The 14,068-nt window shown below is 33.1% G+C and overlaps 2 protein-coding genes across 3 annotated transcripts; both read left to right on the top strand.

The window, feature by feature from the left end:
* The first annotated feature begins 1,201 nt into the window (after positions 1–1,201).
* On the top strand, positions 1,202–4,005 carry LOC116026695 (serine/arginine-rich splicing factor SC35-like). Its single transcript, XM_031268061.1, has 6 exons — positions 1,202–1,356; positions 1,479–1,557; positions 2,135–2,200; positions 3,045–3,248; positions 3,345–3,585; positions 3,673–4,005. The coding sequence occupies exons 1-6, from the start codon at positions 1,281–1,283 to the stop codon at positions 3,676–3,678; spliced, it is 672 nt and encodes a 223-aa protein (XP_031123921.1). The 5' UTR covers positions 1,202–1,280; the 3' UTR covers positions 3,679–4,005.
* A 517-nt stretch (positions 4,006–4,522) lies between these two features.
* LOC116026673 (MDIS1-interacting receptor like kinase 2-like) lies at positions 4,523–13,846 on the top strand. 2 transcript variants are annotated; one of them, XM_031268036.1, is made up of 3 exons: positions 4,523–4,733; positions 9,996–12,646; positions 13,224–13,846. In XM_031268036.1, the coding sequence occupies exons 2-3, from the start codon at positions 10,297–10,299 to the stop codon at positions 13,523–13,525; spliced, it is 2,652 nt and encodes an 883-aa protein (XP_031123896.1). In that variant the 5' UTR covers positions 4,523–4,733; positions 9,996–10,296; the 3' UTR covers positions 13,526–13,846. The 2 variants fall into 2 exon arrangements, with proteins under 2 accessions (XP_031123896.1, XP_031123889.1); XM_031268029.1 differs by lacking the exon at positions 4,523–4,733 and having other exon boundaries at positions 9,540–12,646.
* The last annotated feature ends 222 nt before the right edge of the window (positions 13,847–14,068 follow it).

Below are 14,068 nucleotides of genomic sequence, written 5' to 3'. Positions count from 1 at the left end.
AAAAGTAGTATTTATTTAGACTATCATTTTTAGACCAAATATTTAGACTATCGATTTTACAAGGTTGCAAACATTTATTTTAGTAATAATTATAATGAATTTTCTATATTATATTGGATTCATATACTTTGAGTTAGATATTTAAATTAAAAAATTCGACATTCAATTACCCATGTATAAACTTCTCCTATATAATCTTGCATTGATATACTTTCAAATATTTATTTAAATATAAACATTGGGCATTAACTCATTCGCGCAATGCGCGTATAAAACTAGTATTTTAATAAAACATAATGAAATTGTAATGCTAAATTGCAACTAAAATAAGTAGAAACAAATAAACCACTTACATGGGAGCAAATGGCGTGTCATCATTGTCACTTGTTTGGACGCCGGTCCGACCGTTTAAAATCCATGTATTTGTGATCAAGTACTTTATAGTTCGTCTAGACAGCTTTAACAATGACATTTGAGATTATGTATTATTTGTTGGTTTGTAAAGTGATATCATACATTCCAATGTCATTATCAAACACTATTGATTGAACCCGAATTCTTTGCATTTAGATATAGGATTTACAGATTACAATGATGTTGGTGGTGAATGAGAGCATTTTCATAATAATAATAATAATAATAATAATAATGATAATAATAATAATACTAATAATGATAATAATAAAAATAATAATAATAATAATAATAATAATAATGGGAGAAATATTTTACTATTTTCTTACTGTTTCATCCTCAAGTACGATGATCATATACTTTTTCTCAAGCGTTCCAATAGCGTTTTTTGGTTTGTTTTTCTTAATGACATGAACTATATAACTCCAGCCTACAATTGTGTGTCAATATCAATTAACTTTACTGCATTTGTCATTACTAATATCATTGTGTTATGAAAAATATGTTCATAAAGGATGTTATGAAATAATATAATGGGAACCACAACATAAATTAAAAAAATCATAGATTAGAGAGTTAGGAGTAACTAAAATATGTAGATTATAGAGGAATATAATGAGAACCACAACATTACATACCAGGATATAAATGAATAGATTATACAATAAAGAGTAATTAACATCCCGAAAATCGGTTAAGAAAAAGAACCTTCTAGAATCAAAGGGTAAAATTGTCCACTAGAACCGAGCCGCTTGTTGGATTATCCAATTTATCCTGAAATCGCAAAGATTTAACGCCCCTGTAGTCCTGACGTTCCTTTGAATCCTTTGCTTCCATAGAGTTGAGAGGTCGAAGCGCCGGCGAAGATGTCGCACTTTGGAAGATCTGGTCCTCCAGACATTAGAGACACATACTCTCTTCTAGTTCTCAACATCACTTTTCGTATTTGCCTCGTCCTTTCCTCCCAAACCCTATCTCTCTCCTTCTCCTTTCTCGCTTGTTATTCCGATGGAAAACCAATTACTTCTTAATGCTTTTCGTTTTTTTTTTTTTTTTTTCTTCAGGTACCACCGCTGATGACTTGTATCCTCTCTTCGATAAGTATGGAAAAGTTGTGGATGTCTTCATCCCCAGAGATCGAAGGTATATACCTGTTTGCGTGTTACATATGGCTTTTTATTTTTTATTTTTATTTTTATTTTATGTGGATAAAATTCTATCCCTTGTTTAGGTATATTCACTTGAATTTGGAAGGGATTTCTGTAAATTTGCAAGTTCTTTTATGTGCCAGGCTTGTATGTAACTCGTGTATGTTTCTACTTTTTATAGCATATTGAATCAATCCAATACCTGGGATTGAGAAATGCAAAGGCGTCAATCAAAATGTCTAGCTGGCATATAATCCTTGCTATGCACTATTCATGTTCATAAATTAATATATACTACATAAATATATTAATTTGTCTGCATTCATATGGTAATCTAGTTTCTATAGATATATTATCGAATAAGTGGTATGTGTGAATTCACATATACTCATCCTTAATAAGTTGAGCCTATTCATCATTTCATCTGGTAATAAAACCAGTTAGACCTAGTCATTTAATATGGAAAAAAATGTGTACATAGTGCATCTAGAGGAGCAGGTTTGTATATTTAATACTGTTATGTGTGTGAGAAAAATTTCTTTCTATTTATACTGAAATATTTTATATTGCAGGACTGGAGACTCGAGGGGATTTGCATTTGTTTTTTTTTTTTTGAAGTATCAGGAGGCATTTGTTAGGTACAAGTATCAGGAGGCATTTGTTATATATATTTTTAATTATTTTTTAAAATTCTCAAGCCATGTGCCTATGTTAATTTTTTATGTGTGTGCATATATATATATAACAGTAATAAAACTAGAGCTCATGACTCTAGGATAACTTGAGAAGAGTTATTCTAGAGCCATGAGCTCTAATAATTTTAACTTTTCTCAAAACGCATATATATATATATATATATATATATATATATATATATATTTTGAAATAAAAGACATTATATTAATTCAAATCTGCATACAAAGCATTACAAATGATGTTGGGGGGTTATTGAACCACTCCTTGCAATCAGACATAGAAACAGACCGCCTAGCAAGATCATGGGCTGCCTGATTCGCAGATCGCCTAGTAAACACTAAACTAGCATGTCTTTAAAATTGCATTATAAACCATTTATATATCAATTCTAGATTATAAAATTTAGTTTTGTCACTTTGCATCGCTTTATATACAAATTACAAAGGCAACATTTAACTTTGCACCTCAAAGTGAGGCAAAGCCTCGTCACTGTGCTGCGCTTTTTGCTTGAAAAACTTTTAAGTCTCACACCTATGCCACTAGACTATGGAGTCTTGAGCATATTATTTCGTCAAGTACACTTCCAGTCAAACTCTTGCTGATATGAATTTATTACAAGTTATATGGTATATTGTGAACTTCACACTTAGTTAAGGTTGGTGATGTGAAATTTGTTAAGGTCCGTTTTTTCTGTTTGAGCTTTGTATTCTCTTCCAGAATATTCATTCTGGAAAAACTTAGGAGTGGTGTACAAAGTGTAAGCATACTTTGCTGCTTCTGTTATAGGTATAGAGATGATCACAGAGATAGAGATTATAGAAAGAGGAGCAGGAGTAGAAGTCGGGGTAGATCTGAGCATGATCGATACCGTGGTAGGGATAGAGATCGTCATCGGTACAGAAGCCGCAGTGGAAACCCTGATTACCATAAAGGTCGTGGTAGAGGTAGATATGATGATGAGAGGCGTAGCCGAAGTCGTTCCTATGGAAGGTAGTGTATTCTCCTGTTAGGAGACCTGTCAACTGCAACCATATATTTCTGCATGCAGGATCTATTGTTTTTCTGATTCTTTGTTTAATGCTGAAGTGCCTCTCCTGCTCGGCGTAGCCCAAGTCCAAGGAGGAGTCCATCTCCTCGGAGAACCCCTCAATCTAGGGATGGTAGCCCAAGTCCAAGGAGGAGTCCATCTCCTCGCAGAGCCCCTCAATCTAGGGATGGTAGTCCAGGTGGACGCAACGAGAAAGAACGCTCTCCAACTCCAAGAAGTTTGTCACCCCGTGGCCGAGGGGCTGAGTCTCGAAGCCCATCTCCACGTTCTGATGCTGATGTACATCCCAGAACCCTAGCTATGATTGGTTCATAAAGTAGCAACAAATTCTACAAAATTATAATTTGGCTACTTCTATATTTGTAGGAATGACAGCGAAGAAGCATTGATGAATTTCTCCAGGTTGTTATCCATGAAGAGGGCATTTGATGATGATATCGTCTGTTTAGTGCTTGGTAGAACAAATTTGCAGAAACTTATTTGTAAGGTTTAACTCATGATGTGCGTGATGCCGTGATTCATCCCAATACACTTTTCTGTTGGTAGTTGTGGGTTGACACTAGTTTTGGCTATTGTTCCTGTTTTTTGCTCTTCTTATTTCTCAAATGTAGATCTATCTTGTACTCATGAACAACTGCTGGCCTTCTATAGTTATGTCCGTGACGAGTCAATGTTGCTGAATTGCACGATTTTGCAGCAGCTGTTGATGCTGTGTCTCCTGTGTGTACTTTGCTGTTGATTGTTAGTGTATGTGTTTGCTGGTGACAAATTCCCATTTGTTTCCAAATTTTCTGAACGGCAATGACTGGTAAGGATAACTGTCTTACAATTTACCCAAGTCAAATTGAGATTTTAGCTTTTTGCTGACTTTGAGTTTTGACCCTCTGAAGGAGCCTTAGTGGTGTTCATCTGAAAGAGGGTGAAGTGCACTTTTAATTGTAGCAGTTGCAGTTGACTCACAAACCTGATATGCACTTATGCTGGTTCTATATAGCATTCCTTCTATAAGCTATATGACACCAAACCCCTAAGTTTGGACCTCTAGTGCCAGTTCATGGTTGTATTTTCCTCACCTGATACTAGTTTCTAGGTTGCTAGCTTGTTTCTTGTGTTCGCCAAATTATTTTGTGTGCATGTGCTGTAGGGATACTAGTTAAGCTGATGATGGTTTAACTATGTTACAGCACAAGAGCATTGCTGTAGCTGTGATGTGCTAGCCGATGTCTATGCAGATCGATTGTAGCTGACTTGTGTGCCTTGCTGATAGCTATTCAATCTGATGCTGATTGCATTGCTGATAACTTTGTAGATCAGATTGATGAATGCTTTGGTAGATATGTCCTGCTGGATAATGTGGGTCTCTTTATCCAGTTCCTGATTGCTTCCCTCTTGCAGGAGTGCACTTATTTGGAATCCTTTCATCCCAAGTTGAGTTCTCTCCTTTTTCTTTCCATGTATTAGTGCCTGCCTTTATGTTTTTTTGTCTTGTTCTGTTTCACTTTACTACAGAACTGATTTGAGTTCAATGTGTGTGTGTGTGCGCATGTTTTTTTTTTCTCTTTATGTTTTTTTGTCTTGTTCTGTTACTCCGTATAAGCTAATTTTTAATTTGTGGCATTTATTAAAATATATTAATACAAAAAAAAAAAAAGAAACATTATATATAGCAATTTTCTTAATTTTAAACAATTAATTCATATACTACCAACATAGAAATTGTTAAGAATCCCACATTGATAAAATAAGAGAGCAAATATGGGTTTATATGGCTATGAGTTAGACTAGCTAATTGGTTGAATTCAATATTTTAGTGTAGTTTGACCCATATGCATTATAGCCCAGTTCAGTGATCCTAGCCCAATATTAAATTATAACAGAAATATTATAAAGTCATTTTGTTGAGTTATAAAAAATAAATTAAATTATATACTAGTATACTACCAACATTATAAGAAAACTATAATATAATTAAAATCATATATTATATAAATTAATTTTATGTGATGCTGCATAAATAATCAAAATATTTTTGTTCATATATTACAAAATAATATAATTAGAATTCAATATCAGATAAAAATGTGTTAATTATTTACAAGGTATCAAAAAATGAATTTATGTGATATATTACTTTTAGCTATATTATTTTTATTTTTGCAATTTTGGTAGTTATGATTTAACTTGAAATAAGTTACTATTATTCCAATATCATTAGTTTAATTCTTGGTGGTGACATTTTAAGTATTTTCAAGTTAGCATATCAGGGGCTTGTCATCTATATACCAGGGATTAAATTGATCAATTTTTATATTATAAAGACTAAATTAAATATTTTTCAACTTATAATTTGAAGTATATTGCTAGATCAAAGAGAAAATTTTGCAGTTACTGAACCTTATGTAGTTGTGATTGCAATTTATTTGAAGTGTAAATTTCCGTGTATGATGTATTCTTAGGCCTTTCTTCAAATAATAATTACTTAATGCTTAATGCAAGTCAGTGAGTGAACTGGATGTCATCATATAACCAATTTCATCAATATTTGCATATAGGTTTAATATTAACGAGCCTATATTTACTGGTAAGAAAGTGGATATCCATGCATTCAGTCATGCCCAGCCTCATCTTGGTCTTTGGATGAGGTATTCTGAAATATTTGTAGAGCTTTCTTAGAGTTGTGTTGTGAGGCTTTGATTAATTGTGGTCTGGAGAGTTTTGGCTTGAGGTTTGGTCTGTGCAGCTCTGTTCAGTCTATTAGCTCTATGATCTCTCTCCTTAATTTGTAGATTTTCCGTCCTTTGTGGAAAAGTATTGTCTGTGTAGTTAAGTAGATGAGAATGAATCCAGGGTGGTTGCATATTTTCTAAAGATCTTAAATCTGATTGTATTCATATGCATGAAGTCATGTGTTTCCTGAGTCCTGGTCAGTCATCAAGCATTTTTTTCCTTTTCTTTGATTATACCAAGTCAGTCTCGTTTGTAATGCCATCCCAAATTTCTTTACTTTGAACATTAAAAGTCATGCTAGCTTTTTACTGGTTCAAAATATTAATTGGGTGCAACAGTCTTAGTGGTCGTTATAAATGTCTCGGTCTCCGGACCATTTTTTTTTCCGCTGCCTTTAATGTGAAGATATGACTTTCTTTGGATTCTTATCATATCCCTTCCAAAACGCGAAAGACTTACAGTATTTGTTTTCTTTTTCTATTGTAGAAATACAATTTTATGTGTTATCCTTATCAATGTATCACAGTTTATATGCAACAAACTTGGATTCCTTCTCTATTTTTTTTAAAAATATTACTGATTCAATTACAATGCAGTCTTATTTTCACATAACATTAAAATTTATTATATTTTCACATTAAATATTATTTTCTCTCACAATTATTTTTTTATATTAGTATATTAATTACATTTAAATATTAAAATACAAAAAAATATTTTTTAAATTAAATAAATTATTTGTAATCTGTATATAATACTCCCTCTGTCCCATTTTATCTGTCCTACGTTCTATTCATTGGTCAAACTAACTCTTTCTTTTTTGTTTATTTTCTTTATTATTTTTTACTTATTTTTAAATTTTTTTTTGTGTTTAATAGTACTTTTAGTTTAGTTTCTAAATATATAAATTTTGTATATTAATATTAAATTTAATATTATAAAAAATTGAATTAAAAATTACTCCAGTCAACGTTAACCAAACCAGACATATAAAATGGGATGGATGGAGTATAATCGAATACAAAAATATTCAAAAGAAAGTACAAAAATTTGAATAGTAATTTTAAATAAAAGAGTACCAAAATTATTCCTTTAAAATAATTCAATTACATGAAAAAAAAATACTGAATATAATCACGTCTTTTTTCTTTCTTTTTTTTTGTTTCAAATCGCTATTTCACCTGAGAATGGTTTCAATGAGAGTTCTTCTTTCCGTGAAAACTTGGGAAGTGCAAAACTTTAGAGTAGCAAGTTATGTGCATATTGCACTTTAACCCCTGAGTTATTAAAGTGACAGTTTTTCCCCTCATTTATTTTAAAAGTGGTAGTTTTTCACTTGAAATGTTAAATTGACATTTTTATCCTTAAAAATAACTATTTCATTTATTTTTATTCTCCAACCAATTATATTACTAATAATAAGTGTGGATGAAGGTTATATCCCTCATTTATGTTCGTTTTTTCCGTTAAGTTTTTTTGTACATTATGATATAAAAATTGTACTACATAATATTTTGGACAAATATACCCCTACCGTTATAACTTTCGTTATCTTTTCCACTATTGTTAATATGGACATGCATCCATCATATATTTTCTTATCTTCTTTAATAATAATATATACACATTAAATATTAGAGTTATATGTTAGTTATTTTTTTAAATATAAATATCCAATTTGTAAAAATATTTTACATTATTATTATTATTATTATTATTATTATTATTTACTATATTAAAATTTAAATAAATTTAAAATTTTAATACAAAATACTAATATTGGAGACCTATTTTTTGCGCATCGTGCATAAGAAAAACTAGTATTACTAATATGTATGGAAGATTACAGTTCGATACGAACTTAATCGAACACCGTAACAATTGAACTGTAAAAGTATGGACGGTTATGATTCAGAATCGAAAAAATAAAATAAAATAATTGTTAAATTTAGACTATTTTTAAATAAGAAATAAAATTATAAAAATAAATAAATAAATTTTGATTGGCGGTTCAAAATCGAATTTGGAACAGAGTCGTACTGATTTATCAAATAAGTGTTTGATTATTTTCACTATATATGACTGTTGTTCAGCTCCAGTTTACGGTTCAACAATTATTTAATTTTATATTTTCAGTTTTGAATCGTAACTTGAACTGTCCATACTATTTCAGTATGATTGTTACAGTGTTTGGTTAGGTTCGAAACGAATCGTGATCATCCATACATATAAGTAATAATTTGTTGGAGAAGAAAAATAATGAAATAATTATTTTTAAGTGTAAAAATATCAATCTAACATAGGGAAAAAATAATGAAATAATTATTTTTAAGGGAAAAACTGTCAATTTATAACACAGAGGGATAAGTGTTATATTCACATAACATATGAGAAAAAAGTGTCATTTTTCCTTAGTTAAATGTGTATAAAATCGTATGAGAATAAATTGGGAGATCTACAAACTAATTGAAAGTAAATTATTTGGGCATTTGTTCATTATGATTTACATGAAGTTCATCACTTGTAAAGTATAGTTTTACCTATTCGGGCATACCCCACCTACTCTATGTTTTATCTTAAAAAGAAAACAAAAAAGTAATCTATGTTTACTATTTGTATACATAAAATTCACTATTTTTGTAAATGTGTTTTGGTGCATCGTCTACAGTTTTGATTGTAAAGACTAGAAGGATGTGATATAATGTTCACAAGAAGGGAGAAAGTTTTTATCAAAAGGCTACTCGGAAGCAGGAAATTTGGAGTTCTAAAGCCGGAAGAGAATTAAGACTTAAATTATATTATAATTTAAACTGATTCTAGCAACAAAATTAAGATTTAAAAATACAAAGAATTCATTATTGCTAAATTATAACTATAATTTTAAGTTAATGCTAGTAACAAAATTAAGACTTAAGTACAAATTGCCAAAGACCTTGTGATCTTGTGACACTCGGTATTCCGATTTACACTCTCACATGAAGGATGAAAGTGGATTTGACCCTCAGTGGAGGCAACTGTTGACTCTTTGTGATTCAATAGGTTGAGAAAGTAGCTATCTTTTTACTACTGTAGTACTAAAAAAAAAGACTTAAGTACAAATTTAGCAATAATATAGTATTTGTGTTTAAGTCTTAAACACAAATAATTATGTCTATAGATCATTATCCAATAGAAAAATACCATGGAGGTAAAATTTGAGGGAAAAATTTTGAAGAGTAACATTACTTTATAAAAAAGGAATAATGGTTAAATAGGCCATTGAATTGCAGATCACACTGTAATTAGATCATTGAACTAAAAAATTACAATTGAGTCCTTAGACAACACAAAATCATATAATTTGATAAAATAACTTGTTTACTTAATGTATTGGTTATCAATTTTAAAAATAATATTTTAAAATAATTTTAATTAAAATAATTAATTAAAAAAAAAAAAACTTCAGGCCATCTCTTCGTCTCCATGGCCGGAGATGAAGTGATTTTCTATTAGTAATGTTACATATTATGTTATGGTTAGTTATTTTATATTGTATTATTTATGTTGAATAACTGTTAGTTAGTCAATACTTAACTCCAGAGGTTTAGGAGAGTTTCTAGCTTACCTTTGTATAGGACTCTGTAATTGGTTGAACAGATTGAATCAATGTGTAGACTGTAGAGCAATCCATCCATCATATTAATGTTTCACATCTACAAAGCACATGCAATCCCACTTCAGCTTGGGCCCACCGCCAGTTTATTTGTCTACCGTATCCGCGACTTAATTGACGCTGGCTACAGCCATTAGAGGGTTTTCGCTATAAGTTTAAAAAAACCGCGATAAGAAACTCAGAAGTGCACTAAGTTTTTAGCAAAATTGAAAAAAAAAATGGCTCATTTAGTAGTAGCAAGGCTTCTTGCTATATTTTCTTTACTTTCCTTCCTTCAACAGCTTTCTTCTAATGTAATTCCTGCTTCCAGTAATGAAGAAGCCAATGGTCTCCTGAAATGGAAATCCACTTTTTTCCACGCAAACAACACGTTGGATTCTTCATGGACGATTTCAGAAAATGGTGGCAGCCCATGCAACTGGTATAGAGTTCACTGCGTTGCGGGAAGTGTCAACAGGCTGAACCTTACTACTTCCAACATCAATGGTACACTCCAAAGCTTTCCATTTCATTCACTTCCAAATCTTGAATATTTTGAAATTAGTTTGAATGCATTTTGGGGAAGCATACCACCTGCGATTGGCAATCTTACCAAGCTCGTCTATCTTGACATGTCAATCAATTATTTTACTGGCACAATCCCACCTCAAATTGGCCTTTTAATCCGTCTCCAGACCCTCCATATGTTTGGAAACAACTTGCATGGTCCAATCCCTGATGAAATTGGCAACTTGACATCTCTCAATGAGCTTGCTTTGCTTGGTAATTCTCTTAATGGTTCTATTCCTGCTTCTATAGGCAATTTGAAACACTTGAGTTCTTTGCAACTTTATATGAACTCTCTTTCTGGCCACATCCCACCCGAGCTGGGAAAACTCTCCAATCTCACTGTGCTTTACATAGACACAAACCAACTAACCGGCTCAATTCCCCCCGAGCTAGGAAACCTCTCAAAATTGCAACAACTATACATTTTCTCTAACAATTTGAGTGGTCATATTCCCCGTGAACTAGGAAAGCTAAAGTCACTCTCCTATCTCAGTTTATGGTCGAATAATCTTAGTGGTCAAATCCCTGCTTCACTAGGTGGCCTAGAGAATTTGTTACTTCTTCACCTCTATGGTAACCAACTTAGTGGTTCAATACCTGAAGAGTTAGGGAACCTAAAGAGCATCACTGATCTGCAACTGAGTCAGAATATGTTTAGTGGTTCAATCCCAACTTCCATAGGGCGTTTGAGGAACTTAGAAATCTTGTTTCTTCGTGCCAACAATCTTTCTGGTTCCATTCCTCGTGAACTTGGCAAACTGGAAAACTTGACCGTACTGGAAATGGATGAAAACCAATTCTCAGGTCATTTGCCAGACGGTATTTGTAAAGGGTTGGCACTTCAAAATTTCACGGTGAACAACAATAACCTCTCGGGGCCAATTCCACCCAGCTTAAGAGACTGCAGAAGCTTAAAGCGTGTCCGGTTTGATGGCAATATGTTCACCGGAAACCTCTCTGAATCTTTTGGCATATACCCTGATTTGCAGTTTATGTGGCTCAGTCAAAACAAGTTCCACGGTGAAATCTCCAAAAACTGGGGAATCTCCAAAAACTTGACAAACCTGCAAATGGCTGAAAACAATCTCACAGGTAGAATCCCTCCTGAGTTTCGAAATTTGACTCAACTAGGAATACTCAAGCTCTCTTCAAATAACTTGGGTGGGGGGATCCCTGCAGAACTTGGGAGTCTATCATCTCTGCTTTACTTATACTTGGGGGACAACAATTTTTCCGGTCAATTGCCCATAGAGTTAGCCTCTCTTAAGCAATTGAATGTCCTTGATTTGTCCAACAACCAATTTAGTGGACCAATACCCTCATTCATAGGAGACTATCAGCAAATGTATGAATTGGACTTGAGCCACAACAACTTCAGCCAGCATTTACCAGTTGAGCTAAGTAAGCTATCACATCTTACAACGCTGGACCTGAGTAACAATTCTCTCAGTGGAGAGATCCCACATTTGTTTAATAGTCTTCGTGATTTGGTGAATGTTGATTTATCCTATAATCAGCTGACAGGCCCTATTCCTGACACCATGGGTTTCAAGCAAGCCATTCTGAAGGGAAACACAGGTTTATGTGGAGATAATAAAGACCTTCCATCTTGCTCATCAACACCCACAGAGATGTCCTTTGTGGGGAAAAAGAGTGGCCACAAAACACAGATTCTCAGCATTGTATTGCCTATAGTGGGAGCCCTGGTACTAGTCTCTGTGTTCGCAGTGGTTCTTTTCACTTGTGGGAAAGGAGATAGAGGTCCAGATGAAGAGCAACAATGCAATTCGTTTAGAAGAGGCGATGGTGACAACAATGATGAAGACAGTGATCTCTTCTCCATATCCTCATTCCATGGAAAGGCATTGTATTTGGACATCTTGAAAGCCACCAAGGAGTTCCATGAGATGTTCCGCATTGGGGAAGGAGGGTTCGGGACTGTATACAAGGCGAAGATCCCATCAGCCGAGACAGTAGCTGTAAAGAGACTTCATTCATCAGCTGAGATCACTGATAGGAAGGGCTTCTTCAACGAAATAACAGCTCTGACAACGATCAGGCACAGAAACATTGTCAAACTCCATGGCTTCTGCTCAAATGTGAAGCATGCATTCTTGGTTTACGAGTACCTTGAAAGGGGTTCTTTGTCAAATATGCTGAGCAGAGAAGAGGACGCTAAGAAGCTGAACTGGATGACGAGGGTGAATATCGTTAGAGGCATCGCTCAGGGCTTGTCTTACATGCACCATGATTGCTCACCTCCCATTGTTCATCGAGACATATCGAGCAGCAACATTCTCCTTGATGCTGATTTTGAAGCTCGCATCTCGGATTTTGGCACTGCTAAACTACTCAGGCGAGACTCCTCTAATGTTAGCGCGCTTGCAGGCACCTGCGGATATATTGCACCAGGTAAATTTTCCATTTTTATCCATACAAGATATCGATTGCAAATGTTGTGCTTTCTGTCGGATGTCAATCTTAGTCTGAAATAATGGGACAACTTAATAAGTCTGAAAAATTTTAGGGTAAGAATAGAAAAAAAAATTGTTTCAATAAAACATCAATTTGATAAGGTAAAATCAATTAGACCGATGGCCCAAACATGCTAGTTACAATTTAGTGTGCTAGCTCAATAGCTCGAGTCACTTAAGGTTATTCTTTGTTTCACAAGTGATATGGAACAGAATATACAAGGAATTTATATTCAAACACATCTTTAGTAATTTTTATATTATAATTACACCTGTGTTCGAAAGTCCGAAATTTTACGATTAAAGCCAAAACTTTTAAATTTGACAAAAAAAATAAACTAATTAATTCGACAGTCCAAAATTTTACGATTAAAGCCAAAACTTTTAAATCTGACAAAAAAAAAACTAATTAATTTGACAGTCTCATAGGCCTAGTCCGAAATCGAATGGACTGGTCTGATTGGAGTGATTGACATACATGATCTGATTGTTAAGAATTGTATGTAATCTTGCAGAATTTGCTTTCACTATGAAGGTGACTGAAAAATGCGATGTATATAGTTTCGGAGTATTAACATTAGAAATCATTAAGGGAAAACATCCTGGTGACTACATCGATCTTCTCACATCTCCTTCCCCTGCAACCATCGAACTCCAGGAGTTGTTGGATCCACGGCTTCCACATCCTGAAAATGAAGCAGTGGAGGAAGCTTTGGTTCTCATTGCTAAAATGGCCCGATCTTGTCTTCTTTCAAATCCAAAAACGAGGCCGACAATGCAGATAATCGCTGAGATGTTAGCAATAGCACCACAATGAATCAAAAATGTGTTTTGTATGCTGAGCCACTACGTTACCGTGATTTATCTTTCTTCCGCATACTATGTCGTGTTGCAGTGCGATTGCCGTTTGGTTCACAAAATCTTAGATTATCTTAGGTAATAGGATTACCTCCGGGGAGGTAATGTGAGATTAAGGGAATGTAAGATTATACCTTATGTGTTTGGTTAAAGTTGTAGGAATGTAATATTAACTTGTTTGGTTGGAGGTTATATTTTAGGTGATACTGTAACAATTACATAAATGCCCTTAAAGGTGTAAAAATACTTTACTTTTAAAAATGTTTTGGTTAATTTGTAAGCCTCTTTTTTTTTTTCAATTTAACATAATAATAATAATAATAATAATAATAATAATAACAATAATAATACTGCTACTACTACTACCTGTTCAATTCCACTTTTCGGTGGATTGTTGTTGTTGTTAATAATAATAATAATAATAATAATAATAATAATAATAATAAGACTCTCAAAAAATAATAATAATAATAATAATAATAATATTATTATTATTATTATT

The sequence above is a fragment of the Ipomoea triloba genome, chromosome 1, assembly GCF_003576645.1.
Source record: "Ipomoea triloba cultivar NCNSP0323 chromosome 1, ASM357664v1".
Classification (NCBI taxonomy): Eukaryota; Viridiplantae; Streptophyta; class Magnoliopsida; order Solanales; family Convolvulaceae; genus Ipomoea; species Ipomoea triloba.
Note: the sequence above shows the minus strand (reverse complement) of the source record. Positions and strands in the feature narration are given on the sequence as shown.